At 45.8% G+C, this 27370-nt stretch overlaps 1 protein-coding gene across 5 annotated transcripts in view; it reads right to left on the reverse strand.

Moving 5' to 3' along the window:
• Positions 1 to 27370, reverse strand: part of FHIP1A (FHF complex subunit HOOK interacting protein 1A) — a 312856-nt gene that overhangs the window by 38756 nt on the left and 246730 nt on the right. For all 5 annotated transcript variants that reach the window (XM_027956239.3, XM_060400969.1, XM_042234932.2 and 2 more), the window contains 2 exons: positions 4955 to 5122; positions 1689 to 1768 (listed from right to left, as the gene is read on the reverse strand). In XM_027956239.3, the coding sequence (XP_027812040.2) occupies positions 1689 to 1768; positions 4955 to 5122 (248 nt within the window). The remainder of the gene's footprint in view (positions 1 to 1688; positions 1769 to 4954; positions 5123 to 27370) is intronic.

The raw sequence follows: 27370 nt of genomic DNA on the forward strand, positions 1-27370 counted from the left end.
GCTGGGATGTGGGGCCAGGCTTCCAGGCCCACTGCAGAGGACAGCTGCTTTCCCTGCTGTCAAAGAAGCGGCATTCAAGAATCTAACGTTTAAATATAACCAGGATTTACCCTTGTTGGGAGCGAACTTTGGCTTTGACACTAAACAAAAAGGCTTTAACAAGCTGCTCTGACGGATTTCATCCAGGCGCCGCTAATGCCCTGTCACATCAGGAGAGGCCTGATGCGAAGCGGACGTAACCCTTTTAGGACAGAAAACGAATGCTCTCCTGAACGACCCAGGGTATGTACTTATGAGCAGATCTGTTCTTTGCTAAGGCCCTAAGATTAGTTACTGATGGCCTGAGCCAAACCCTCCAAAAGCCCAAAATTAATAGGCGATATTCTCCTATAAAACAGTGACTCTGCAAGGCCTCCATCACCAGGCCGCCCACCGACTCCCCCTGCGGTGCTTCTATCGCTCCCTTCTGCAGGGTGACACATCTATACTGCACCTTCCTCAAACCAGTAGTTCTCAAACTTAGCCTGGCATCAGAATCCCCTAGAGCTAAACAAAACACAGCTTGCCAGGCCTCACCCACCACCAGTTCTTGACTCAGCTTGTCTGGGAGAAGACAGCCAAGGATGTGTGTTTTCTTGAGCTCCTGGATGACGTCTCTGACGCTGTTCCCAGGAGCACGCTTGGCCACACCCTGAAACTTCTCCAGGGCCAGACTCCTCTTGGAAAGCCAGTTCCTCAGTAATCCTGCTAATCCATGTCTAAACCGCGGTGGGGACCAGGGGCAGCCCGGGTCTCCTCCCTCCCCTCTTGCTCTCAGCACCCTCTGTCCCAGGAGGGGGTCAGCAGCAGGGTCTATGGAAGATGGAGGTGGAACAGGCACCAGTGAGCTGGTCGGCTCTTTCCTTACTGCATCCAGACCACGGAGGGGAGTGCGGGAGCACAGGCCCTCATCAACTCTCTTCCGTCACAAAGGCAGGTGCTCCTCTCAGTGACCCTGAGAGGACAGGCTGGGCTGAAGCAGGATTCGGCGTCCCTGAGGCTCCTGCCCGATGACCAAACTGACGTCGAATTGCTGGCAGTCCACATTGACTCTGGACGCTCATCTTCAGATCCCAGCCCCTTCACGGCACCGTTCCCACCTGGACATGTGAAGGACAGGCTTTCTCTGCCCCGCGTACGGGGATGTCCTTTTCAGTTCGTCCCTCCACCCACGCCCTTCTGAACTGTACACAGGAAGTACTCATTAAATATCTACCGAATTTAACTGAAAAATGCTTGCAAGTCAGGCAGTGAGCACTGTAGCCAAACCATTACTAAAGCAAAAGTCACAGAATAATTTCTATATACCAACAGCATTTCATATTGAGAAAAGTTGTTCTCAATAACATAAGCCTCCTAAAAATGTACTTTGGGAGAAAGACATTCAGTTACAGACCAGAAGAGCTTTCATAATACTTCTGAAAGTTTCCAAATGTTCTATTTATTTTTTCCAGGAGCACATGTATAATATAATGCCTTTGCCCCCCTAAATACTTTTAACCTTGGGCAGTAATGCAGAAATTAAGCTGATTTTCTTGATTATTTTCTTTCTTAGAAGCATGGCCCTTACTTAGCTCATATCACCAAAGGAAAATAAGTAGCAATAGTGTAGGGTTGTTCTTTGAAGGAGACAAAAGGTGGCAACTCACCTTAGAATTAGTTGTAACATCACATCTTCGCAGTGTAAACCGATGAGTGTTCTAAATAATGCCAGGGACACCACACAAAGCTGGGAAGCAACAAACACACATGCGATTTCAGACACTGAAAGGCCCTCTGGAACCCCCAAAGATGGCCAATACATCAGAATGACAAGAAATGGCCTTTATTTTGTAAGTAGTTTTAATTTTTTTTTTTTAAGATGCTGCTGCCAGAGAGAATGTGTATTCAGACTACCAGTTCTCCTGTAGGATTTTATTCGACAATCTATCCCTGGGACTATGCCACTATGCAGAATTACCCTCCTACAAAATGCCTATGCTCATATAAGATCCAGATAAATATGCCCCTGCAACTCCCCAGCACACACACAGACCCACACACACACAGAGACACACACAGACACGCACACACACAGACACACACACACAGATACGCACACAGACGCACACACACAGACACAGACACGCACACACACACAGACACACACACATACAGACACAGACACACACACACACACACACACACACACACAATCAATGAATGTCGTTTTGTTTTCCTATTTTCTTTTTTTAAGATTTTATTTATTTATTTGGCTGTGAGCAGTCTTTGTTATGGCATCCAGGAGCTTGTATTAATAGCTGTGGCATGCAGAGTCTTAGTCGCAACATGTGGGATCTAGTCTCCTGACCCCCAGGGATCAAATCCTGGATCCCCACCATTCAGAGCCCAGAGTCTTAATCACTGGAGTGCCAGAGAAGACCCTTCTAGTTATTTTCAAGTATGACATTGATTTTTTTACAAGATAGGGCTAAAAGAAAATTGCATATACCCCGGCCAACTCTCTACCTAGAGTCCCCAGCCCCAAACCTCAACTCCTTTTGATTTGTTTCTTGGCTTTGGGGCAAAGATTTTCCTGAGTTCCATTTCCCATAGTGCTGAGGGGGTGATGATATACTTTCCTGAAGTATTTCATTAAGTACTTTTTTCATTAAAAAAAAAAAAGAAGAATTCTTGCCATCTCTAATTTCTAAAAAGGAAGGATAAAGAGCCCAACAGAGAAGGTTCCCAAAGGTGCATTCTAAAATCACTGTGCCCTTTGGGGAGTAAGCATTTATTGTTCTATCCAGCCGCTTAAATAACTGAGGCGCTTACTGTTTGTACAGGAGAATAAGCGCTAGTCTGTCTTCTAGGCAGGACCAGTTTCATTGACAACCTGGTCAATGAAATTCCTAACAGTGCTGCAAGGAAAGAACTGTACTTGGTGTGCCCCAAAACATCTCTTGTACTCAGGACAGGTCACCCCTTACAGTCAGGCAGAAGCAACACTTCATTCCACTCACTCCACGCCTCTGCACATTCTGTTCCTCTGCCTGGAATGCCTTTCTCTGTCTCTTCCGCAGGATAAAGCCTCCTTATTCTTCAAGACTAACCCTAGGCATCACCTTTCCTAGGAAATCTTCTCTTTCTCCCAGGATTACCCCTCAGCATCTGCTTTCCCCATTCTGAGTCCTTTCTATGTGTCACCATAGTAACATGGGCAAATCACTGTCAAGGTGCTCAGCACCCTGTATCTGTCTTTTTATTATTGAGTCCCAGGAGTTTGTTATTCTGCGTATAAGTATCTTATCAGAGACATGACTTGCAAAGATTCCTTCCTATTGTGTCAGCTGTCTTTTCAGTTTCTTAATGGTGTTCTTTGAAACACAAGAGTTCTTACTTGTTTATATATTTTCGATTTCTTCTTGAATCAGTCTCAGAAGCCTGTATCTTTCTAGAACTTGCCTGTTTCATCCAAATTATCCAATATTTTGGCATATAGTTGTTCACAATATCCCTCATAATCCTTTTTAGTTCTGTGAGGTCAATAGTGATATCCCTTCTTTCATCCTGGATTTTATTAATTTGACTCTTCTTACTTTCTTCCTTAGTAGTCTAGCTAAAAGTTTGTCAATTTTGTCAATCTTTCAAAAAATCCAACTTTTTTTGAGGCTTTTGATTTGTTTTTATTGAATGAAAGGTTCTTTAAATTCTATAGTGCTTTACAGTTTTCAAAAGTTTCACACATGATTTCATGATATCCCTTTTTCCCCCTACGCGTTCCAGCTCACCACTGGTAACCACACTCGTTATCCATAGCTGTGAGTCAGCTTCCTGTCTGTTTTACTTACTAGTTGGTTGTATTTTCTAAATGCTACATATAAGTGGTATTATACAGCATGTGTTGCTCTGTCTGACTTACTCCATTTAGCATAAAGCCCTCCAACTCCATCCAAGTTCTTGCAAATGGCAAAATTTCATTCCCCCTTTTATTTTCTATTTTTTTCCCTTTTTTTGGCTGCACTAGGTATCACTGTCACACAACGGCTTTCTCTAGTTGGGGTTGCTCTCCAGTGCACAGGTTTCTCTTGTTGCAGAGCATGGGCTCTAGAGTGTCTAGGGTTCATCAGTTGTGAGGCACGGAATTAGCTGTCCTGTGCATGTAGAATCTTCCTGAACCAGGGATCAAACCAGTGTCCCCTGCACTGGAAGGTGGACTCTCAGCCCCTGGACCACCAGGGAAGTCCTACCACGTACTCTTTATCCATTCATTTGCTGATGGACAGTTTGGTTGCTTCCATAACGTGGACAGTTTGCAAACTGCAAATAATGCTGCTTATCTATAACCATTAGGGTACATGGATCTTTGCAAACTAGTGTTTTTGTTTTCTTCCAACATACCTTTGCTTTTAAAATAATAATTGCAATTAAACAGAGACAGCCTATGGGGAGAGGGCTGCAAAGGATCACACTAAAGGTATGAGAGGATTTTCAAAGTTACTCAGAGCACCAAGCCAAAGAATGACTACCTAAACTCACATGTGCCCAGACTTGCATTTCAGATGCAAGAAATACGATCTCTAGTACCCAGACTTGACATACTTCAGCCCTTTGGCTTTACTTGAGCTTCAGCCCCAACCCCTGTTCCTTGTCTCCTCAGAAGCACATTCTGCCGGTTCTACAGAAGAAAGTGGCAACCCAGACAAACTGAGAAAACTGTCTAGAAAAGGCAGTAACTTCCGCCTCCCAGACAGAAGGGCTCCAGACAGCAAAACAATCTAGCTCATCTCTTCCAAAACAGAAAAGTAAAGGCTGAAAGGAAAATAAAAGGAGGGGAAATAAAAAGAAGAGAATATTCAGTAGTTTTATTCCAAAAACAAACTCTCCTGAAATCTGTCCTGAGTCATAACTTCCCTTCCACTGGGGCTGTCCTTACCCGGAATGGGGTATTGATTCGGCTCGTGAGCGTATCCAAGATGTGGACATTCTCATGCTGGTGCAACAGGATAAAGCGGAGGAAGATCTCGAGCAGTGCTGGCTCAGAGATGCTGCGCAGAAAAAGGTCCAGGTAGGCGGTTGTGGTCATGACCTCCTCCACAGTCACCTGGGACCAACGACAGAGTGAACACAGGTGAGCCTCCCCTCGATGCTGCAATACATGCCTCTCCAATGGCCCCCGGCCTCACCGTAGTGACCCCATCAAGGCAAGAACACGCCTGCCACGAGAACACACTTCAGAGCTTCATTTGAAGCCCCTAACCTATTCACATTCCTCAAAATCTCATGCTGATTCCGCCTTTTTATTCAGGAAGGGAAAAGCAAAGGCAGAAAGAAGCAATTCAAGTGTTCCGACAACCCTGATCACCAGATGCAGTTCAAATACCATCAAGATTTTAGTGTGTAATCACAAAGAGGGAAAAGATAACAGAAAGTATGTTCATGGTCTGTAAAAAGGATTAATTAGAAAGCTCAGTATAACTTGTTTCATTACTAGTCATTCAGTAAACCTTTATTGGGATTTCTTATGAACAAGAAGCTAGAAACAACATTTTCTGTCCAGGAAGATGGGTTCTGTTTATGATCTAGCAAACTAAATATAATAAATAGCAAATGACAGGTGCAGAAACAAAATGCTGCAGAAAGTTCAGATACATTTCAGGCAAGCTGCAAGTCAAAATTTTATAACTGAATAATGTACATAAAGTATTATTTATAAACTGCTGAAAGAGTTTACTGCTTATAAAGTAACTGTGACTTTTTAAATAATACGGGTTACTGTTTTCTATGTGCTGAGATCTTCCCATACAGTAAAACATCAATCTTTCAGGAAACAGACTCCTCTAAAGAGTCAAGTTTTTCAAAGAACTGAGGATTTGATGCTTAAAGCAACGAATTTTTAGTTTAAACATTCTGACTGGGAATATTTTAAGAGTGAATATACACTGCTTTGTCTCCCTAAAGGCAGAATTATGCTTGTGCTAAGTCATGTCCGACTCTTTGCGACCTTATAGACTGTAGCTCGCCAGGCTCCTCTGTCCGTGGGATTTTCCAGGCAAGAATACTGCAGTGAGTTGTCATTTCCTTCTCCAGGGGATTAAACCCGTGTCTCCTGCAATTGCAGGCACTGGCAGGAGGATTCTTTCCCACTGAGCGACCTGGGAAGCCCTGAAGGCAGAACAGGGGTCATCAACTGCCATACTGTCTGTAACACAGAAAGACTCACACAAGGCTGCATGAGAATTACCAGGGAAACGGTGCAAAATTTCAGGTTTCAGTCTTATACCCTAGGAAGCTTAGATATCCCCCCTGCCAGGAGTCAAACACACTTGATGCTAAACGAAACAGATGGTGATAAAGTCTGAGTGGTCACATCTTCTCCTTTCCAGTAGTCGATCTCCTTTCCTCCTCACTTTAAAAGCGTTAGCTGTCATTTTATCACACTGCTACTGGGCCGTGCCTTTAAAAATGCTTTCCTCTTCTCCTTGTCTGCCTTCAAAATCCACAACTCAGTTTAGAAGCCTGATCTCCAGACCTGCTATGTAAGTGTGGACAGACCGCGTAAGGATGCATCTGCACAGAAAGGCCTGAATTACTTTTATGAATTTCTTGGTTCTTAGGGATGTGCTAGACAGATGAGTCCACACAGATGTTACCAGATCAGTTCTGTTTCCTTCATTCTAAGCAAGGCCCCTACAGTACATCTCAGTGCACTCTCAGAACCCACTGACAGTACCCGGAGTGGCCTGAGCACTGCGTCCGGCCCTTCCATTCCCAACTCCAGTGCCAACCTTATGACTCCTCAACCAACACACCCGTGTCATCTGACCAGCTATAAACGCTCTCTGCACCCAAATAAAGCAAAGGAAACAGGTAAGCACCAACCACTTGGCAGACAAATTATTTTGAGAAGAGTCCTCCTTGTGGGCTGCCCTGCTTCTGAACAAACGGCTTCTATCCTTGTGTTCTCCTGCGTTCTCTAGCCCCAGGCTCACGGCACTTACAATACTGTCCTGGGACGCAAGCTGCGACTTTTTCTTTATTACTGCAGGGCAATGGAAAGAGCCCGGTGCACTGCTGCTGCCACAGACGGTACTTAATAAACATTTCCTGAGCAAATGACAGCCTCCAAGGACCTGGCAATTTACATTTGCCAAAGTTGAGCTTAAGTTTTTTAATGCCTCCCTCTTCTCTGCATGAGATCTGAAGGCCCCAGTGAGTTGGGACTTTTTTTAAAACAAAAATTACAGAATAGCTGATGTCACCCAGGACAATTAAGGGGAAAAGACTGACACCACCACCAAACACACAGTTCCATTAGCGCACACCCATTGCATGACTGCAATCTCAGGGTCCTAGAGTAGAAATTTAACCTAAAATCATTTACACAATATTTGAATTCCCTAACAATACTGATTACTAGAAGAAAAAAAAAAGTAGCACTAATCGATTCCTGGGTAGGGAAGATCCTCTGGAGAAGGAAATGGCAACTTGAGGATTCTTGCCTGGGAAACCCCAGGGACAGAGGAGCCTGGCAGGCTACAGTCCACGGGATCACAAAAAAGCTGGACACGACCAAGCGACTAAACAACAACAACAATCATTCCAAAGGGGACCACGTGCGTAGCTTCTGTGTTTTCAACTTACCTGTGGAGCACTGCTGAGCTGACACGCTACACACAATTCCAAGAGCTGCCTTTGCACCAACAGTCTAGCATCAGCTTTCCCCTCTTTAGCTATGCATGGCCGTAATCAGCTCAAAAGCACAGAGATAAACTCTTGAGAATCCAAGTCTCAGGCTTTGGGGCCTGGCATGAAAGGCGGGCACTAAGCATCTATTGTTTACTACTCTTAAGCAGGGATAAATGAAAAGATTTCTCTGGTTTGTTTTTTTTTTTTTAAGAAATCAAAGCTGTCATTTATAAGCTAAGAGGATTTAAGGAAGCACTTGGAGGGGCAGCATTTACATAACGTGCTATAAATATTAAAACCCAATTCTATTAAGCATCAGGTCGCAAAGTCTGTATGAATCGAGGTCATCCTCACCTTAAATGAATACCCAAACCAAGAAAATCTGGCTCCCTTCTCTTTCCCCCTCTTCCCTCCTCCTCCATATTCTCAGAGCCCTTAGAAGCCTTTTATCCTAGAAAATCTTCTCCTGCCCCATTATCTTGACTTCTCAGAAACTTTCTCTAATCCTCCAAATAGGAAACCTCCTTAAAGGAGGATGAGACCAGAGCCTAAATGTGATCACTTGAAAGCTAATGATGAGCCACCAGGGGAGGGTGGCTGGGCTGTGCCGAATGTAAAATTCAGGTTCTGCCAATGTCCCAAAGAGCAAGGACCAGCAAAACGGGAGAGCAGCCGCCTCCCCATGGGCCAGTCGTGAAGGACAGTCGGCTGCCGATGTAAGGAGGACCCTTCTGCCTCACGGTTGCATGTCAATACTTATTGACCTTGTTCTATAAAGAACTGCAGCAACAAATTTTCATAGAAATTCCAGCAGAAAGGGTAAATGAGGTTCTGCCATATAATACACAATAATAAAGCTCGGGAATGTTCTTTCTTACTAAAAGCAGACCACAATGGCTACAATGACTTAAGGAAACCTCAGGTCCTACAGACAAATAATGACCCTTTACAAGAAGGTACAACCAGGAACCCAAACAGGATATTTGCCTAGGCACTTTCACATGCCTACTTCTCAGCCCAAGTTCTAGAATGAGACCCCGACACAGGTACTTATTTTTCCTGCTATGCAGTCCAGTTTAGTCTATTTTTTGAAACCTCTTCACCACCCTTTCCACCTCCACTGGCCCTTACCTGAGTTGCCCTTCACGCCAAGTGCCCTGCACCAACCGCTTAAACATGTTTTTCAAACCATAGTTTGAGACCCAAAGTAGGTAACAGAATCAGTGTCTTGGTCCACTCGTGGTTAGACCAGGTTCAAACAGAAAGTAATGGAATAGACTGCATGTAGTAAAAGTAAGTCCTGTTTTGCCAAACTTTTACATAAATATTTTGTTCCAACTATATGTAATACAATGTATTTTGCATGTATATGTCTTGTCACATTCAACTAAGAAAATGCATACACAGAAATGTAGAAAATAAGTTTCTGGTTGTGCCTTATAGTAATAGTTAAAACATTTGAAAAAAATACTAAAGTAGCAGTGCAAAAACCCAACCAATTCACAGCCTTTCCCCTCCAGGGCCCTCCACTCCAGGCCATCTCCCAGCAAGGCCTGGATCTGGGTGAACTGCATGGAGAGCTGAGGTCGGTTCTGTGGGCAGGAGGGCAACTGAATTTATTGTCAGTCCACTCCTTTTTACCTTAGCCTAAGAGCTCCAACAATGCATTTGCCTTTTAATTAAAATTTTAAGTTTCTCAGAAATGGACAAAATAAAGATTTTGTTTTCTTTGAAAAAGGGGTCGAGAGGGGAGGGAGGAATTGACACTGTGTCCCATTCCACTTGGGCAAAGTCAAAGCTCTCCCCAAAGTGAAGCAAGAACCCAGCCCAGCATCATGCCCCCCATCGCAGCAGCGCAGCCGCTTCACGCACAGCGTAGGAAGGACACTGAGCATATAGATACAGACACCCCGACCTTTCTGTGACCAGCTCTAGCGGGGCAATTCCATTTGCATCTAAATTAGCACCAGCATCCTCCCCGTAATGGCAGGTTTATGCGTGTCCTGAATGGTACATCCCCACCTGCTAACTGTGTTTTGTGTGAGATCTGGTCACACTGGGAAAAACAGATGGTTACTATCTTCTGTCGCCCAGGCAGGTGGCGGGCGGCAGGATCAGGTGACTGCTGCACCCTCTCCAAGTCAGAAGCCACCCTTCTTTGGTGTCCCTTTGGTGTAGAGGAGACAACTAGCCCAGCAAGGGCTCTTCTGGGTCCTCTGTGAGGCCTCAGCCCCACTGGCTCCACCCAGACGGCAGGAAACAAGGAGACCAGGGGCCCCTGGACCACTGAAATCAGTACGAGGAAGGAAAGATGAGGCTGGATCGCGTGAAACAGACACGAAGGCGTTTTCCCAGGGAACACAGGCTAAGACCCCGCTGCTGCTGCCAGAGGGAGAGCCGCTGAGGGACAGGCGGGGCGTGTCCACCCCACGGCAGCCACCGCTGCAGCTGGACTCTTCCCAGCCTTCTCCTTCCCTGCCAGGACACGGAGCACGAGCAACACTCAAGAACAGAAGCGGAAAGACAGACACCCTGGTTCTCAGGGAGCGGCGCCACTGTTTCAGCCAAAAATTCAGGACTGAAAACATTCAATTATTCCCAGTCTGCAAAAAGGCTGCACTGATGATTCAGGCTCCTTCCCTCCTGGCCCCTCCTGCTCCTTGGCCTCCAGGCACTCACTGCCTCTACCCCACCACCCGGCAGGCGGGGACGTGAGAGGAGGTGACATCCAAAGTCAATTCAGTTCAGTTCAGTTGCTCAGTCGTGTCCAACTCTTTGCGACCCCATGGACTGCAGCACACCAGCCTCCCCTGTCCTTCACCCACTCCTGCAGCCTACTCAAACTCATGTCCATTGCATTGATGATGCCATCCAGCCATCTCACCCTCTGTCGTCCCCTTCTCATCCTACTTTCAATCTTTCCCAGCACCAGGGTCTTTTCCAATTAGTCAATTCTTCACATCAGGTGGCCAAAGTATTGGAGCTTCAGCTTCAGCATCAGTCCTTCCAGTGAATATTCAGGATTGATTTCCTTTAGGATGGACTGGTTGGATCTCCTTGCAGTCCAAGGGACTCAAGAGTCTTCTCCAACACCACAGTTCAAAAGCATCAATTCTTTGGCGCTCAGCTTTCTTTATAGTCCGACTGTCACATCCATACATGACAACTGGAAAAACCATAGACGGATCTTTGCTGGTAAAGTAACGTCTCTGCTTTCTAATAAGCTGTCTAGGCTGGTCATAGCTCTTCTTCCAAGGAGCAAGTGTCTTTTAATTTCATGGCTGCAGTCACCATCTGCAGTGATTTCGGAGCCGAAGAAAATAAATTCTTCCACTGTTTCCATTGTTTCCCCATCTATTTGCCATGAAGTGATGGGACCAAATGCCATGATCTTATTTTTTTGAATGTTGAGTTTTAAGCCAACTTTAAAAAAAATTAATTTACTTATTTTAATTGGAGGCTAATTACTTTACAATATTGTAGTGGGTTTTGCCATACATTGACATGAATCAGCCATGGGTATACATGCATTCCCCATCCTGAACCCCCCAACTTTTCACTCTTCTCTTTCACTTTCATCAAGAGGCTCTTTAGTTCCTCTTTGCTCTCTGCCGTAAGTCAACAGGTGTGGCTATTCATTCCTAAAATAACTGAGGAAAGAGATTACAGTGACAGCTACAATGATTTCTTCAACATATTTTAAGGAAAAGAAGTTAAAAGTAAAACCAGTCTCTGCCTCTTCCCGCAGTATTTTCTTGATGTATCTATAATACATTAAACATATTAATTAATTAAGTCAATTAAATATTAATTGACTGACTAAACAGAAGATACCTCTCCTTGCCTATGATAAACCTCTCCCTGGAGAAGTCAGCAAATTATTTATAAAGCCTTTCTTCCTATTCTATGTGTATATAATGTCTACAAGACTACTTCATTATAATGTAACTTATCAGAGTATAATTCAATATATGATCCACTATATTTGAACTATATCCAGTATAGAATTTCATTATTGAAATACTCCAAATATCACTAAGAAAGTTATTCCACAGTACGGCTCTGTGGTCAGAAACAACAAGGAAATTCTGGAGCAAAATAAGTTTTATCTCAGTAGCAAAGATCTGAAGAGTATTCCGAAGATCATTTCACCCATCCCTTTCTGTTTACTAATTCTTCCAGAAAGATTCTTCTTAGCTGCAATATGAAGAACTATAAAAACATCACCGATCTGCTTTGGGGCACCTGTGCATAATTGAAGACCATTCTCAGCATATTGTTTCAGCTCTCTGAGTCCACACCATCTCAGGAGAACTGAGTGGACCTACGCAGAAAAGATACTTATTGGAAGAAGCCTGGGGTAAGCTAACAGTATCGCCAGAAGCCCAAAGAGCAAGCTTAGAGAAGGGAGGTCTGAGGGTAGGAAGCCAGAGGCAATCAAACAGGGATTGCACAGCTTCTTTTGGCAACACAGCTCAGGAGGTCTCTGCAATCAAGAAAGCAATGCCTCAATGTGAAGTAGAATTCCACCTGCTTAATGTAAAGTGCGCCTTACGCTCACTGCCCTCACGTTAAGAAGCGGTGGTGGGGAAATGCTGTCCCCCAAAACTCCACTTCCCTTCCTGTTCTGGAATTCTTATGAAAGCCCTCAGCTTCCTCTTTGCTAAAGTCCATGCCCTTTTTCAATCTTCTTAATGCATTTTTCCATTTTTTAAGATTGCAAAGTTACTGCAGAAATGACTATGTCTGACCTACAGTGTGAATTCTCAAAACATTTTGTACACCAGCAAGTACCCAAAGAATAATCAATAAACATGTCAGGGTGGAAATCAGCTGCCCTCTTACTAATAAAACAAAGAAACAAATATGGTTTTCAAAGTCTATGTTGGGGATGCCTTCATGAGCAAGGTAGATTCATTTGACAATACGTGAACAGCAGAGGAAATCTTCCTTTTCTGTGTGTGCTAAGTCACTCAGTCATGGCCGACTCTTTGTGAACACTTCATAGGAAATAAAGAGCCTGACTCATGCCATGCTTTTGATTATGGCAACTGAGAAAAGTGATCCGTTGGGAAAAAGGAAATGCTTCCTTGGGCTTCCTCCTAATTTCTCTTCTTGATTAACAAGACAATACTACTGAATTCTGATGAGCAAACATTAAACCCAGTGGTGGAGGGGAAATGGTTCAGAGGGTTGTTTCAGGCAGCTTCTTTAGAATGAAGCTTTATGTGAGAACAACTGTAACGTGGCGGCATCTAATGCCTGTCACCCCAGTCCCCATTCAGTCTGCTTGCTGGGTTCCATGTGTTGTTTGGGCGTGGAATTTTATACATGGACAGTTTTCCTAGACACGAAAACTGTAATAAAGACAAGTTCTGATGATAAAGGGCAGGTTTCACTCCTGGCTTCTTATCCACTGGAGAAGACCTCAATGGAAGGCCGAGAAAATACACAGGTGTTTCCTCCAACAAATTCAGTAATTCTCGCCTTCCTGGTGGTTTTCTTTGTTATCCCAAACTTGTTCATCATCAGGTACTCACTCACCACCGGGTGAGGCACAGAGGGGCAGCCTGTCAGTTATTCCTTGGGTCTCACCTACAATGCAAGTCAGTCATAAAAGTGACTGGAGAGGGGGACTCTTAAAGGAAGCTCACTTCTTTTAAGTACGTAAATGTTAGAAAGTGTTAGTCGATCAGTCGTGTCCAACTCTTTGCGACTCTATGGGCTGTAGCCTGCCAGGTTCTTCTGTCCATGGAATTCTCCAGGCAACACCACCAGAGCAGGTTGCCATGCCCTGCTCCAGGGGCTCTTCCTGACCCAGGGATCAAACTCGAATCTCCTGCATTGCAGGTGGATTCTTTACTGTCTGAGACACCGGGAAAGCCCCCAACCATTTTCTATGCTATTACATAATCTTCTGCGTTTACTGGAAAAGTTCGTTGAGTCAACATCCCTAAATATCTCAAGCAGGTTAACTAAATCACTTTTAGAATAAGGAAATGAATAAAATACATAGTGCTTTAAAAAGTTAGTGTGGGGCAAAAGAAAAGTATACCAAGAACATGCAATAAGCAGGCTATAAGCTTCCTTTGCGTTCTCTTTGTTTTTTGGTTTTCTTACGACTACCTGAAGAAAAGCTTGTAGGGCATTTGTTGCTGATAAATGTTTAATGATCTCTTAGGAGCATGCAGGGAAAGAATAAAAGATTAACACCAACTTTCCGACCAGATTCTCCCTGCCTTCTCCACTTTTGTTTCCAAGATGAATACCACCTGGCTGCCTTAGATAAGGTGGGGTTTGTGTGAGCTGTTTTTTGTGTTTCTCCGTGTAGAGTGGGTGGGGCCCTTCCTATCTTTCCGTGATCCTGACGCTTAAGAGCAGAATCCTGTGATTCTGCATTATCTCCCTTCTGCACTTGCTGAAAAAGAAAGAAATCTAATTTTTCTTTTCAAATCAAAAACTAAACGAAAGCTCCATTTATAGCCCTAATTTTCTTCCCCTGCAACAGGAGAGAAGTGACATGAAGAACTATGGGAGGTCAGAGATGAGGAGGCTTCCCAGTATCTGGGACCCGCTCAAACTCCAAAATCGGGTGGGTGGGTGTGTATAAGGCAGTGAATACAGACAGGTTGGTCTCCCAACCTCTATAGTTTTGTGTGTGTATTTTTTTTTTTTGAAGTATAGATGATTTACAATATTGTGTTCGTTTTAGTATATTGATTCACTTTTTTGCAGATTATAGTCCAATACAGATTATTACAAAATAACGGGGATAATTCCCTGTGCTCTGCAGTATACCCCTGCTGCTCACTAACGTCTATAATTTTTAAAGCAGCAAATCCAGGGGAGAAGAGCTGTCCCAGGAAAAGGGGCAGAACCAGGGAGTTTGGGATCAACATGTACACTGCCGCTGCTGCTGCTGCTAAGTGGCTTCAGTTGTGTCCGACTCTGTGCAACCCCATAGACGGCAGCCCACTAGGCTCCCCCGTCCTTGGGATTCTCCAGGCAAGAGCATTGGAGTGGGTTGCCACTTCCTTCTCCAATGCATGAAAGTGAAAACTGAAAGTGAAGTCGCTCAGTCGTGTCCGACTCTTAGCGACCCCGTGGACTGCAGCCCACCAGGCTCCTCCATCCATGGGATTTGCCAGGCAAGAGTGCTGGAGTGGGGTGCCATCGCCTTCTCCAACACGTGCACACTGCTATGTTTAAAATGAATACCCAGGGCTTCCTTGGTGTCTCAGTGGCAAAAGATACGCCTGCCAATGCAGGAGACATGGGTACAGCCCCTGGTGCGGCAGGATCCCACATGCCGTGGAGCAATCAAGCCCGTGTACTGCGACCACTGAGCCCGTGCTCTAGAGCCAGGAGGGGCAACTGCTGCGCCCACGCACCACAGCCACTGAAGCCCGAGCATCCCAGAGCCTGCGCTCCACACCCAGAGCAGCCGCCCCACGAGAAGCCTGTACGCCGCACCCAAGAGGAGGCCCGCTCGCCGCAGCGGGAGGAGAAACCCACATGGCTACAAAGACTCAGCACAGCCACAGATAAATAAAATTATTTCAAAAAATAAGATGGATAACCAAGGGCCTACTGTCTAGCCCAGGGAACTCTGCTCAGTGTTACGTGACAGCCTGGATGGAGCAGGGTTGGGGGAGAATGGATACATGCATACTCATGGCTGAGTCCTTCTGTTGTCCACCTGAAACTATCACAACACTGATAACAGGCTGCAATCCAATATGAAATGAAAAATTAAAAGACAAACCAAAAAACCAGCCTGTACAGTGCAAGTCTGTGAAGCAGTAAATCACCCTCCAACCCCCCAGCGTCACCCGGCAGAATAGCCCCCAGGGCCATAGCTTAGAAAGCAGACAGCTCTACCAAAGCAAAAAGTGCCTTCTGCCCACGAGATCAAGGTGCCCGTGAGTCAAGCAGGAGATGCCCTGCATCCTCCTCTCTGCCCACTCAGCAGGGCATCCCTGGTGCAACCAACAACCCACACAAGCCTATCCCTGCCCAGCCAGCACTTTCATAAGAATGACAGTAACTGGAACCTCCCACTGCCCATCAATGTGAACATGGACGAAATCTTGAGGTTTAGAGCGGGTACTTCTAAATGTGCCCCAATACTCAGTCTCCATTTCTTCCTGGGAACAAATCCTAACTTTATAGCTAAAAACCACATTTTCCTTCTTCCTTTGCATGTAAGTACCTCAGTATATGCCTTGGCCAGTGATGTATAGACAGAAGTGGTGGATGGGATGAGACAAGATTACTGAAGGGCATTTTCTGTTAGTTACAGTTAAACCCTATGCAAATTGATCCAGTGTCTTCTCTGGAGATAAGATGACTTGCTTGGTAAGTCAACTGCTAGAGAGACCTCATCCACAGCACTGAGAACAGTGCCTCCTGTATACCAGGCACTCAGAACAGAGGTGAATTTTCATACCAGAAGACCGACTGCAGCTACTGCAGCCCATGACAGAGCAGAAACGTGCCGTCAAGACTAATTCCACAGCCCATTCTCCAAGCAATCCTCCAAAACACGACCACAGTCTTTTCTGAAGCTTTGTAAAGCCATGGCACATCATAAGAATTTACAATAATATGATACTTACCATTACTAAACACAGTGCACGCCAATATTCTCTATTTGATTCTGTTTCAAAGTGCTATTTGTGACCTACCAGACTGATTTTGTGGCTCATTTTGTGGCTCGTTCAAAACTCTGTTTAAAATATATATATTTACTTCCCTGTTAAATCTTCTGTCCACTAATAAATGAATAAGCACTACAGTATAATTTTTAATGTAAAATTAAATGGAAAGTTAGAAATAACCAAAACATTGTTCTTCTTTTGACATTTTTATATAGTTAAATACAAGCACTGATGTCTTGGGGCCCCTACAACGTGAGACAAATATGGAATCTGCACTGGGAAGACCTGCCTGGGACTTCGGAGGAGCAGAGAGAGGGCTGGTGACCCATCCTTCTCCAGTCTCGACTCCTGCATTCTCCCTGGCAACTCCTCCCTGGCAACGGGCAGCACTGTCTCTCTGCCTTCAGCAAAGCAGGCTGTCTTTGCCCCAAGTTTGGTTCCTAAACTTCTACCCAGGGTGGGTAAGTACTTGTGTTAGCTGTTCTTTCTCTTTGCTGAGCAGCAAATTAAAAATGTATTTCCTTCTAAGCTGGAATTCTCAGAATCTAGAGATAATAATTTAAGATTTTTTTTTTTAAGGCATCAGAGGGTAGTTGAAAATGGACTGCAGTGGAATGTGAAACACTCGCATGTTGACCCTTAGTAGCTGGGAGCCGTGGGCAAGTCAAGCAACCTCTGGCGTGTCAGCTGCTGGGGCTGCACACTAAGCCCAGAGCCTCTGACCTGCCGCATCAGCTCAGGCAGGAAGTTAGCATTTATCAACGAAGGTCAACCATGAGATGCAGTGACAGCTTCTGTGAAAAGTGCCTTCCTCCACAGATTTTGGTAAGAACATAAAGGAGGGAGGCTCTACAAGATAATAAAAAAGCACTTTGGAACACTTAGAGGATGCCAAAATGTAAATATAAAGCTGCTACATCAACCCTCTGCGGATAAACTAATGCTGAAGAAATGAAACATCATCAATTCCGTATCCTCCGTTCCTCTCACAAATATTAGGCTTGTGGACTCTGAATATTTCTTTTCCAATCTTCCTCGTGTTCTCGGCTGTAAAATGATGGTGTTGAACTAGCTGATCCATCTTCTCAGTTTCCAAAACCTGAGATTCTTTGAGTCCATATCAGTGGCATGAAACATGAGCCAATTCTGGTTCTTTGTCTTGGTAATTTTACCTTCCAGCATAACCAACACCTAACTTTATTCCAGTGTGGTGATAAGGGAGCTAGCCACTGTTTTTTGATATATTTATTTAACCAACTGAATATTCACTGAGGGCTTTTCATGTGCACAATATAGTAGCAGCTGAGGAAACATAAAAGAAGCATAAGAAACATCCTGTCCCTCGTGGTACTCACAGCAGCTGGCTGGTGAAACTCACATAATGAGACAAGCGCTAAGCTGTGTGGTCCCGGGTGGAGAGAGAAGCAGCAATTCAGGGAGGAGAAAAAGCAGTGTGTGCTGAAGTGCAACGCAATACCCCAATATCAGGGCTGTCCTGGGACTTAACAGACGGAAAAGAGAAAGAATACTCCAGCAGGAACACGGGGATAAGAGAGGACCATGTGGGCACGGCTCTGACTTCAGGTTGTGTGGGGTTGGACTTTCCCTGGTGGCTAATACTCTGTGCTCCCAATGAAGGGGGCTGGGGTTGGGTCCCAGTCAGGGAACTAGATCCTGCATGCTGCACTAAGACCCAGTGCAGCCAAATAAATACAATCAACTTTAAAGAAAAGAAAATCACAGGGGAAGTTAGGGCCATAGGTAGGAAGGGTCAGACTGGGGGTGGGGGGGCAGGGGTGTTTCAAAATCAAGTGTAAGAGTCTCAACTATCTTCCGCAGGCAACAGGGACCCATTTTGGGTACTTGAGCACTGGAAAACTACTACTGTTTTCTTTTTTTTAAATATGATTTACTACTTCCAATTTGCTAGAATTTTAAAATGCTGGATTTTTGTAGACCTGATAGAAAAACCAATGTCTCCAATCCTAAGACATCTTTTCTGACACAGGATCTCCTAGAAAAGCACTTCTGGGCTTTCTCTGCCTTCCTCAATAACGCTTCCGGGCCAGAGGGTAATAATTGTCATTTTGATGAGCCTGTCCTCTCTCTCCTTCCAGGAGCCAGGCTGCCAGCAGGAAGGACACGTTCTTCTCTGCATCTGGAAGAGTCTGCCTAGTTCTGAGCTCAGTATTAGGAATTCTCACGTACAGGTGTAAACCCTGTTCTCCAGCACCCACGTTACTGATGATAAAGCTGCTCTTTTGCTCCTCCATCTGCCTCACTCATTTTTTTCTCAACTTGTCAGAACCCAGATGGAGAAGAAATCCCTTTATACCCCATTAGAATATACTGACTATTCTGAAGCTGCGTTACAGGGCCCTCAGCTGCACAGACCCAGCTCACCCTGATTCACGTGAATGCCTTCGACTCCAGGCTCAGAGCTTCAGTGCAACAGCGCTGTCCTCCAGACACTGGCAACTTACGGCAAAGGACCGAGGTAGCACCAAGACAGCTCTATGGGGACACACAGGCAGTGCTAACAGCAACCTTGGGACAGCCATTTGGAACAGCTGCCTCGTTCAGGCCCCCACAGGTCCCTGATCCTGGCATCGTCTCTTCTCTGGTCCAGACTACCCCATTGTTAGGGAACCACTGACTGAAACTGTACCCCTTGGCCAGGCAGATGATGACCACTTGCAGGAGTTGCCTCACAACAGGAGGTCCTGATAAGGAATGTGGTACTGCTGTTGAAAACTAACTGGGAGAATTCAGAAGGAACCAAAAGGAGGAAGCAGATGCTGGCCCAAACATGCCTCGTGAAGCTAGCTAGAAGAATTCAGGCCACCCTGGCGGCTCAGACGGTAATGAATCCACCGGCAACACCGGAGACCCAGGTTCAATCCCTGGGTCAGGAACATCCTTTGGTCAGGGAACGGCTACCACTCCAGTTTTTCTGCCTGGAGAGTCCCACAGACAGAGAAGCCTGGCGGGCTACAGTCCATGGGGTGCCAAACAGCCAGACACCACTAATCGACTAATACTTTTACTTCACACTTCAAAAAAGAGGGAGGAGACATCACCCCATAATATGTCCTGTCAACCTTCCAGAAGCCTTTGCACTGGAATCCATCCTGGCAGACAGACACACAGGCCACAGGGAAGGCCCGTGAGTCAGACCAAACATGGGCCAAGCAAGATGATTGGCCGAGACAACTTGGAAACTACGCCCATCACCATAAAACCCGAGACTGCGAGCCACGTAGCAGAACGGTCCTCGGGGCTCCCTCACCCTGCTGCTCTCGCCCGGGCGCCCCTTCCCAGTAGTCTCTTGCTTTGTTAGCATGCCTGTCTCCTTGGACAATTCAGTTCCGAGCGTCAGACAAGAGCTGACTTTTGGGCCCTGGAAGGAGGCCCTTCCTGCAGCACCACGGCACCAGTCACGGCTTATATTAAAGTAATCCCCACAAGTCACATTTCCCCTTCTTCCCTGCTAACCCCCATTCTACACTGTGCAAATAAAAATCTCTCTTCTAGCGCCTTTGAAGTAACCAAACAGAATATTCACAAGATGAGTCACCAATGGAACTCAAAGTTACTCTTCTAGGGAGCAACTACACTTGAAGGCATTAATGTGTGATGAGACTACATTATGACACGTTGGTTATGTGAGGATGGAAATTCTTAGTTTCCCAGGTGGGACCCCTGTTAACACTGCTTTCCCATCCCCATTCTCAGCCCACAGGCACGACAGCTAGACACAAGGACCATGAGGCTACTTGCATCTCAGGGACCATTTCCAAAGCAGAGGGAAAAAGTCGTTTATTACTGTCATTATCACTGATTATCACCATTATTAACAGTATCAATAATTCCAGAAACAGCTGCCATGCTTAGAGTTCCCGCTCTGTGGCAAGCATTGTGTTAGGTACTTCACACAGGAGTTAACTCACCTTGGCCCTGAGGGGTATAGGTATTAGGGTTCTCATCTTACAGATAAAAAAAAAAAAACTGAGCCTCACAAACTTGCCCCCCAAAGTACACGGCAAGTGGCAGAGACCAGATTCATGAGAGACCAGATCTGCTCGACACCAAATTTTATGTTCTTCATACAACAGGTCTGTCTTGCAAAAACCAAGATAAGAATTCTAACAATTCCTTGACACTCTCATCCCTTTGCCCTCTGAAGACATAGCAGAAAAATACTTTGAAACTGAACAGCTACATCAGCTATGTGGGCCGATCACGGTGAAAGACTCTGTTTCCCATCGTAAGAGTTCGAGCAACTGCATCTCGGAGGACCCAGGCCCTCCCTCCCCTTGGCCCACCTCACCCTTCCTCCGATTCAGCTCAGCTTCTCAGAAGCAACCTGCTTCCAGCAACAGAGCAGGACTGACTCCAGAAAACACTTTTTCCAAGAGCTCTCTGAGCACCCTACTCCTGGACACCAACGCTCCCACTGCCACCAGGACAAATGCCAACAGTAAAGAGTCAACGGCCTCAGATGAGGACAATTACAAGAATAAACTGCTTATGCATCAATAAAACTGGGAGGAGAAAGCATTCCCTTCTGGCCTCACTGCCCCTGGCGACCCAGATCATATACCATAACCATCCCCACCAGCACCAGGGAGAGGGGTGAGCATGGAGTCACTAGACATCGTGACGACGTCCTTGCTCCAGTCACAGTACAGGAAAACCACTGCTGGTCCCAAAGAGAATACTGGTTTTCAAATAGGGGTCTCCAATGTTCAAACTGGATTTGGAATCCAATGGTTCACAACACTCTTTCAAAGGCAACATAGAGCAGTGGTTCTGAACCCCAGCTCCATGTTAGAATCACTTGGGGAGCATTTTACACATATCCGGGCTCACATCCCGGGTAAATCGGACTCTCCAGGGGTGGGGCCAGGCTTCCCTTGTTGATTCCGACAGGCACCAAGGTGAGAACCACCATCAGACAAGATGCTCCCACTGCACAGGAGCTAAGGAGGCACGTAAGACATCACATTTCAGCTGAAAGAGGATCGCCTCATCTTTTAATAAGAAAACTCAGCCACACAAGGTAGTGAGCATTTCAGATCTCAGGGCAAAGTCAGTGAAGAGACCTCAGCACCGTGCTGCTCACTCAGTCATCAAGTTACCCTGCTTGAAAGACTCCATCTTCTCCCGCTGATCACGTGAGATAAGTATTTTGCAGAGCTTGAGAAAAGATTTAAATGTCTATTGAAGGAAACAAAAGAATAATTTGGAAGCATCCCAAAACTTCATTTATCCAACTGGGTAGAAAAATACTGCACATTTACTGAAAAAGTTAATTGGCCAAATTAGTACTAGCGGATTTCCCAGTAATAATAGCAGGATTCGACTAATTCCCAACTATTGTGTGAAGACCCATTACAGAAGAGTTAATGTTTTGAATTAATGAGTAAAACAATCCAAGCACTGCTAGAAAATACAGGCTGATGTACTACCTACCTCCTAATCTTCCTTCCACCATTAAAGGAGCTGCAGCAACAGCCTGGTCATGGAGGTGCCTTGTTCTGAGCACAGTGAGGTCCAAAGTGACCTTACCCTCATCCTGGGCTGTCACCTTTGCTCTCATGATATAAACAGAGAGTTCCATGTGAGACTCTGCAGATTAATTAAGTAAAAAATTGTTTCTTTCTTCTTTTTAGAACCAGGCCACCAAAAAATTAAACCCAAGAGCCTCTTCTTAGATCCACTAGATGGTGCAAGCTCTCCTTTTGGAATAGACTTACCAGGAGGAGAAACTCAAGCAGGACATCAAAAAATGATTATGGGCGCACCCAAGCAGTCCCCGGCACTGCAAAGGAGCCCAGATGGGAAGGGATCTGCTCCCTGAAAAATCTGTCCATTTTGCAATTAACAAAAGCAGAAGGAGAATTTTTCTAAAGTCTGCATTAGGAGCACAGGAATTAAGTTACATCATGGAAGGACTCATGTAAGTAAGATTTACTCTGAGGAGAGTAAAGGGGAGAAATGATACTGAAGCCTCACATTCTGGAGATCTCAGTTGGGTCCAAACTCGGCCACAAGCAGCTGCGTGAGCCTGAGAAGTCACCTAACCTCTCTAGCCCTCAGTGCTGTTATCTGAAAAATGGGGCGCTCAGGCTAAACCATCTCTAGGTCCAGCACTGAACTCATGAGTGCATCTTAACACATTACGTTTCTTCCTATCTCCAGTTCAGTCTCTGCATTTTAGATGTGGTGAGGGCTTTAAACACAAAGGTAAGTTTCATGAAATCTATCCAGTCTGAAATTTGTTTAAACTAGATATTAACTTGCTCACTGAAAAGCTGAGGTGTTATTCATTCATTTACTGGAAAACATTCCTAGGGCAGGGAATAAAGACATGGAGACAAATGAGAGAGCCCCTCACCTCTGCCCCCACATGGCTCCTCCACGAAACCAAAATCTAACGGACTTTGAAGTTCTCAACTTCAGAATGCTAAGAAAAAAAACTGCCCAGCCAAATCTACTAGTTCTTTTAAAGCATATAACACAAATATCAATATCATACATCTTACCCAGATAGTTTGATGTCTTGATAAATAACCATGGCGACGATATACTGTCAGTATTTTAAAGTTTATCATCTTGTAGGCAACTGAAGCCAAAAATAACAAGGAAGAGCTTGCCCACTTCATATAATTCCACTTCTGGATGTGGAGGGCGTATTTTAGACATGAATCCATCACCAATTCTTCACTAATATTTTTTGTTCAGGTTCCTTCCACTTCCTTCTATAAAATGTATCTTCCTTCATACTTTTCCAGCAACATCCATCTTGAAGGTGGTCATTTTCCTCCTGGACCCCCACAACAAATAAGCGTCGTCTCGCTTTCAGCAAAACACACCTCTAGCCAATCTGAAACACCCCTTTTCCTCAAGCTCCTCACTTTCCCAACAGCTGTCAGGGAAACAACAGCTCACCAACCAGATGGAGCACAACAGCTCTGAACTGCTCAATCTCTCCTCCACTTTCCCTGCTCACTCCCTCGCCTTCGCTCCACACACATCCCCTGACCTGCTCACCACACCTCTGGTCCCACACTCGTCATTTACTCATAAGACAGCACAATCGCTGGTGCGTGCTCAGTCTCCCAGTCGTGTCCGACTCTCTGCAACCCCACGGACTGCAGCCCACCAGGCTCCCCTGGCCATGAGATCTTCCAGGCAAGAGTACTCGAGTGGGTTGTCATTTCCTTCTCCAGGCGATCTTCCTGACCCAGGGATTGAACCCGGGCCTCCAGGTTGGCAGGCGGATTCTTGGCCACTAGAACCACCTGGGAAGCCACAATGCTGCTGAGTCGCTCAGTCGTGCCCGACTCTGCGACCCCAGAGACGGCCTCCCACCAGGCTCCCCCGCCCCGGGATTCTCCAGGCAAGGACACTGGAGCGGGCTGCCATTGCCTTCTCCAATGCATGAAAGTGAAAAGGGAAAGTGAAAGTCACTCAGTCGTGTCCGACTCTGTGCGACCCCAGAGACGGCCTCCCACCAGGCTCCCCCGCCCTGGGATTCTCCAGGCAAGGACACTGGAGTGGGTTGCCGTTTCCTTCTCCAATGCAGGAAACTGAAAGTCACTCAGTCGTGCCCGACTCTTCGCAACCCCATGGACTGCAGCCTACCAGGCTCCTCCATCCGTGGGAGTTTCCAGGCAAGAGGACTGGACTGGCGTGCCATCGCCTTCTCCAGGAAGCCTAAACAGGGCACAGCAACTACTAAACACAGGGCAGGTGCTAGACATGCTGTCATAATGTACGTTCAATAAAGGGATACCTGCACGCACACGCGCGGTCTCTACACTCATGGCGTCTGCCCCCGGGCTGGGCAGCTAAGATAAGGTAATCCCATGATGATCACACAAGGAGATGTGTAGGTGCCATATGAGTGATGCCGGCCAAACGCTGAAGAAGTGAGGAGTGGACTTCCCTGGCAGTCCAGTGGTCAAGACTGCTTCACCCTTCAGTGCAGGGGACATGGGCTTGATCCCTGGTTGGACAGCTAAGATCCCACATGCCTCATGGCCAAAAAACCAAAACTTAAAACAGAAGCAATACTGTAACAAATTCAACAAAGACTTTAAAAATGGTCCACATTAAAAAAAAAAATCTAAATAAAGAAGTGAGGAGTGATTGCCTACTTCTGGCTCAATCATGAAGACTTTCGGAAAGAGGTGACATATGGTCTGGACACTGGAGGATGAGAAGGATCTGGAAAAGTCCAGTTGCAGGAGAAAGGGTAGCTCACGGAGCGGGAGGCACAGGCTTTTAACCAGAAGGCTAATTCAAACTCAGTGTACAGCAGTGGCCTGGGAGAACTGGAGGAGAGTCTATGGAGAAGGCAGGAAGAGGACATTTGGGATTGGCCTGGGAAAGAGTCAGAGTTGGGCTCTATTAGGTATACATCTGGGTTATTTCTCCAGTACCTTGATGCCTACAGCTCTCCACCCAATTCCTCCAGCTACGTGGCAAACACCATACTCGTACAGTTAATAACGATGGTATTATAGTACAGCGTCACAAATCAGCAAAAGCACTGCTGGGCCATCTACAACTATGACTTTCCAACAGGTATGTAGTAAACACACGAACAGTTATAATAGAGCTAACATACACATAGCGCTTACGCTGTGCCAGACATCACTTTAAAGTCATGCAGTCCTCATGAATGTATATGGCAGGCACTATTATTAATGCCCACGTTTTCCAAATGGAAAGGAGAAAACTGGCTCAGAGAGGTTAAAGGTTCTGCCCAAGGGCACCCAGTGACAAGCAGCAGAGCTTGGATCCTGACCCTGGCCACCTGACTCTCAAGTCCACATCAGACTGAATCCTCTCCAGAGACCTTATTCACTGAACACCACTATATCTGGGTTTATGTCAGTGAGCGAATAAACCTGCCTTGCTCTCTGCTCTCTATTCTATTTACCTAGGCAACGTTTTATGGTTTTCGGTTTTGTTTGTTTGGGCACGGCATTAGATACGACCTTGTAGAGACAGGAACGCCCCCAAGACACCATGAAGCTATCAACACCAAGGTGATGCCACCGTGAATCCTACGGCCAGTTAGCTCACTATCTCTTCTGTGAATACGCAAAACGAGGGGAAAGGTTTAGATTTTCATTCATATAGCAATATGGCCAGGCCTTAGCTGCACACACACCCCCCACATGCCTTACCTGGAACCCCATATCTACAAAACATCCAAAGACACAGTGCTTAAGCAGCTGGAAACCCAGGGCAAGACCTTAGATATTCGTTACAAGATTTTCTTTAAGAAAAAAAAAAAAAAAACAGGTGAATGTTCCGATAGCTTCTAACATAATCTACCCCCACATTCTCAGATGCTTTCCACAGTAAGTGCTAGACATTTCATTTTGCTCCACAGCTGGCCCACAAGTAACAGTTCTGGGATGCACAATGGACTCTCGTAGGCGAGTCTACGTACTGATAAAGAGAAACGTGCATTTGTATATGGGTGTAAATATCTGTATGCGTCATCTTTCCACTTCATATGAAGAATGTGGGAAGTGCAAAAGTAATCACTGTGGAAGTCAACCCTGCAAAACCAGCCTATCCCCCCTTCACTGTGCAGTCCCAGCTACAATCTCCTTCTCCCTTCCGCCATAGCCCCGCAGCGCTGGCAGGACCAGTGGAGAGGAGTGGCAGTGCCTTTGTGATACTCTGGGGCATACATGACGGCAGCAAGGGGCCAGTTTTCCCACTGCCGAGTTGACAGCACTTGCACTGGAAAGGAGCTTTTATGGTATTGACATTACTGTCCGTGCACCCAAATAGCATCACATAGGAGAGGAGCAGAGGTGATTTCAGGGTGATGAGTAATGGCGCTTGTACAGCATCCTGAACTATGAGGGGGTACGTCCCTCAGTCAAACACCATGCGCACATCAGGGGCAGAAACACACCCTCACCACCCAACAGTCCTCTTGCACTACTCACCTTTAGACACTCTGCCTACTAAGGCTTTACATTGTGCAAAACATTCTCACCTATGTCATCTGCTTTGCTGGCTAAAACGGCCTGAGCGTGGGGCAAAGCAGACCTCATGCCCCTGTTAATACCTTGCTCATTTGGAAGACGTTCATGGCTTCCCCAGGTGTTACCTGCCTTCTTGTCTGATGCGTCCCACAGCCTTGGGAAACTGACAATGCTGAACAGTACACATGAAACCCTGAATCCTTAAGAAAGTTAAGGTCCTCACAAGCACGCATCACACTAGGGCCCATGTCTCCGGATCCTACTTCAGTGAAAGAGCACAGCGAGCCGCGTGCCCACAGAAGGCCGCAGAGCCGCCGGGTCTCCCAAGAGCGGCCCCTGGAGCACCTGGGAGCTGGCAGACATGCAGACGCCAGGGCTGCAGCCCAGCCTGAGAGCCAAACCCCAGCCCTGGGAGGCTGCGGGCAGGACGCTCCCAGGGACTCGTCTGCACGCTCAAGTCTGACACTGAGAATTAGAACGACTAGGGAAATACCTCTATGGACAACTGAATAGATACCACGTTCTGAGGGAATGAGTAAAAAGTAAACCCAAAGTCATGCTGTCTGAAATAACGTAAAAAAGCAGATAAGGAACAAAAATCAGATTATCTAAAATCAAAACACTATAGTACTGCGCTGGCCAAAAAGTTTGCTTAGGTTTTTCTGGAACAGCCTACCGAAGGAACTTTATGGCCAATCCAACAGTGTGTGTGTGGTGTGTGTGTGGTGTGTGTGGTGTGTGTGTGGTGTGTGTGTGGTGTGTGTATGTATGCAAAAAGTTTGTTTAGGTTTTTCTGGAACAGCCTACCGAAGGAACTTTATGGCCAATCCAACAGTGTGTGTGTGGTGTGTGTGTGGTGTGTGTGTGGTGTGTGTGTGGTGTGTGTGTGGTGTGTGTGTGGTGTGTGTGTGGTGTGTGTATGTATGCAAAAAGTTTGTTTAGGTTTTTCTGGAACAGCCTACCGAAGGAACTTTATGGCCA

The sequence above is a fragment of the Ovis aries genome, chromosome 17 (assembly GCF_016772045.2).
Source record: "Ovis aries strain OAR_USU_Benz2616 breed Rambouillet chromosome 17, ARS-UI_Ramb_v3.0, whole genome shotgun sequence".
In the NCBI taxonomy this organism is placed as follows: Eukaryota; Metazoa; Chordata; class Mammalia; order Artiodactyla; family Bovidae; genus Ovis; species Ovis aries.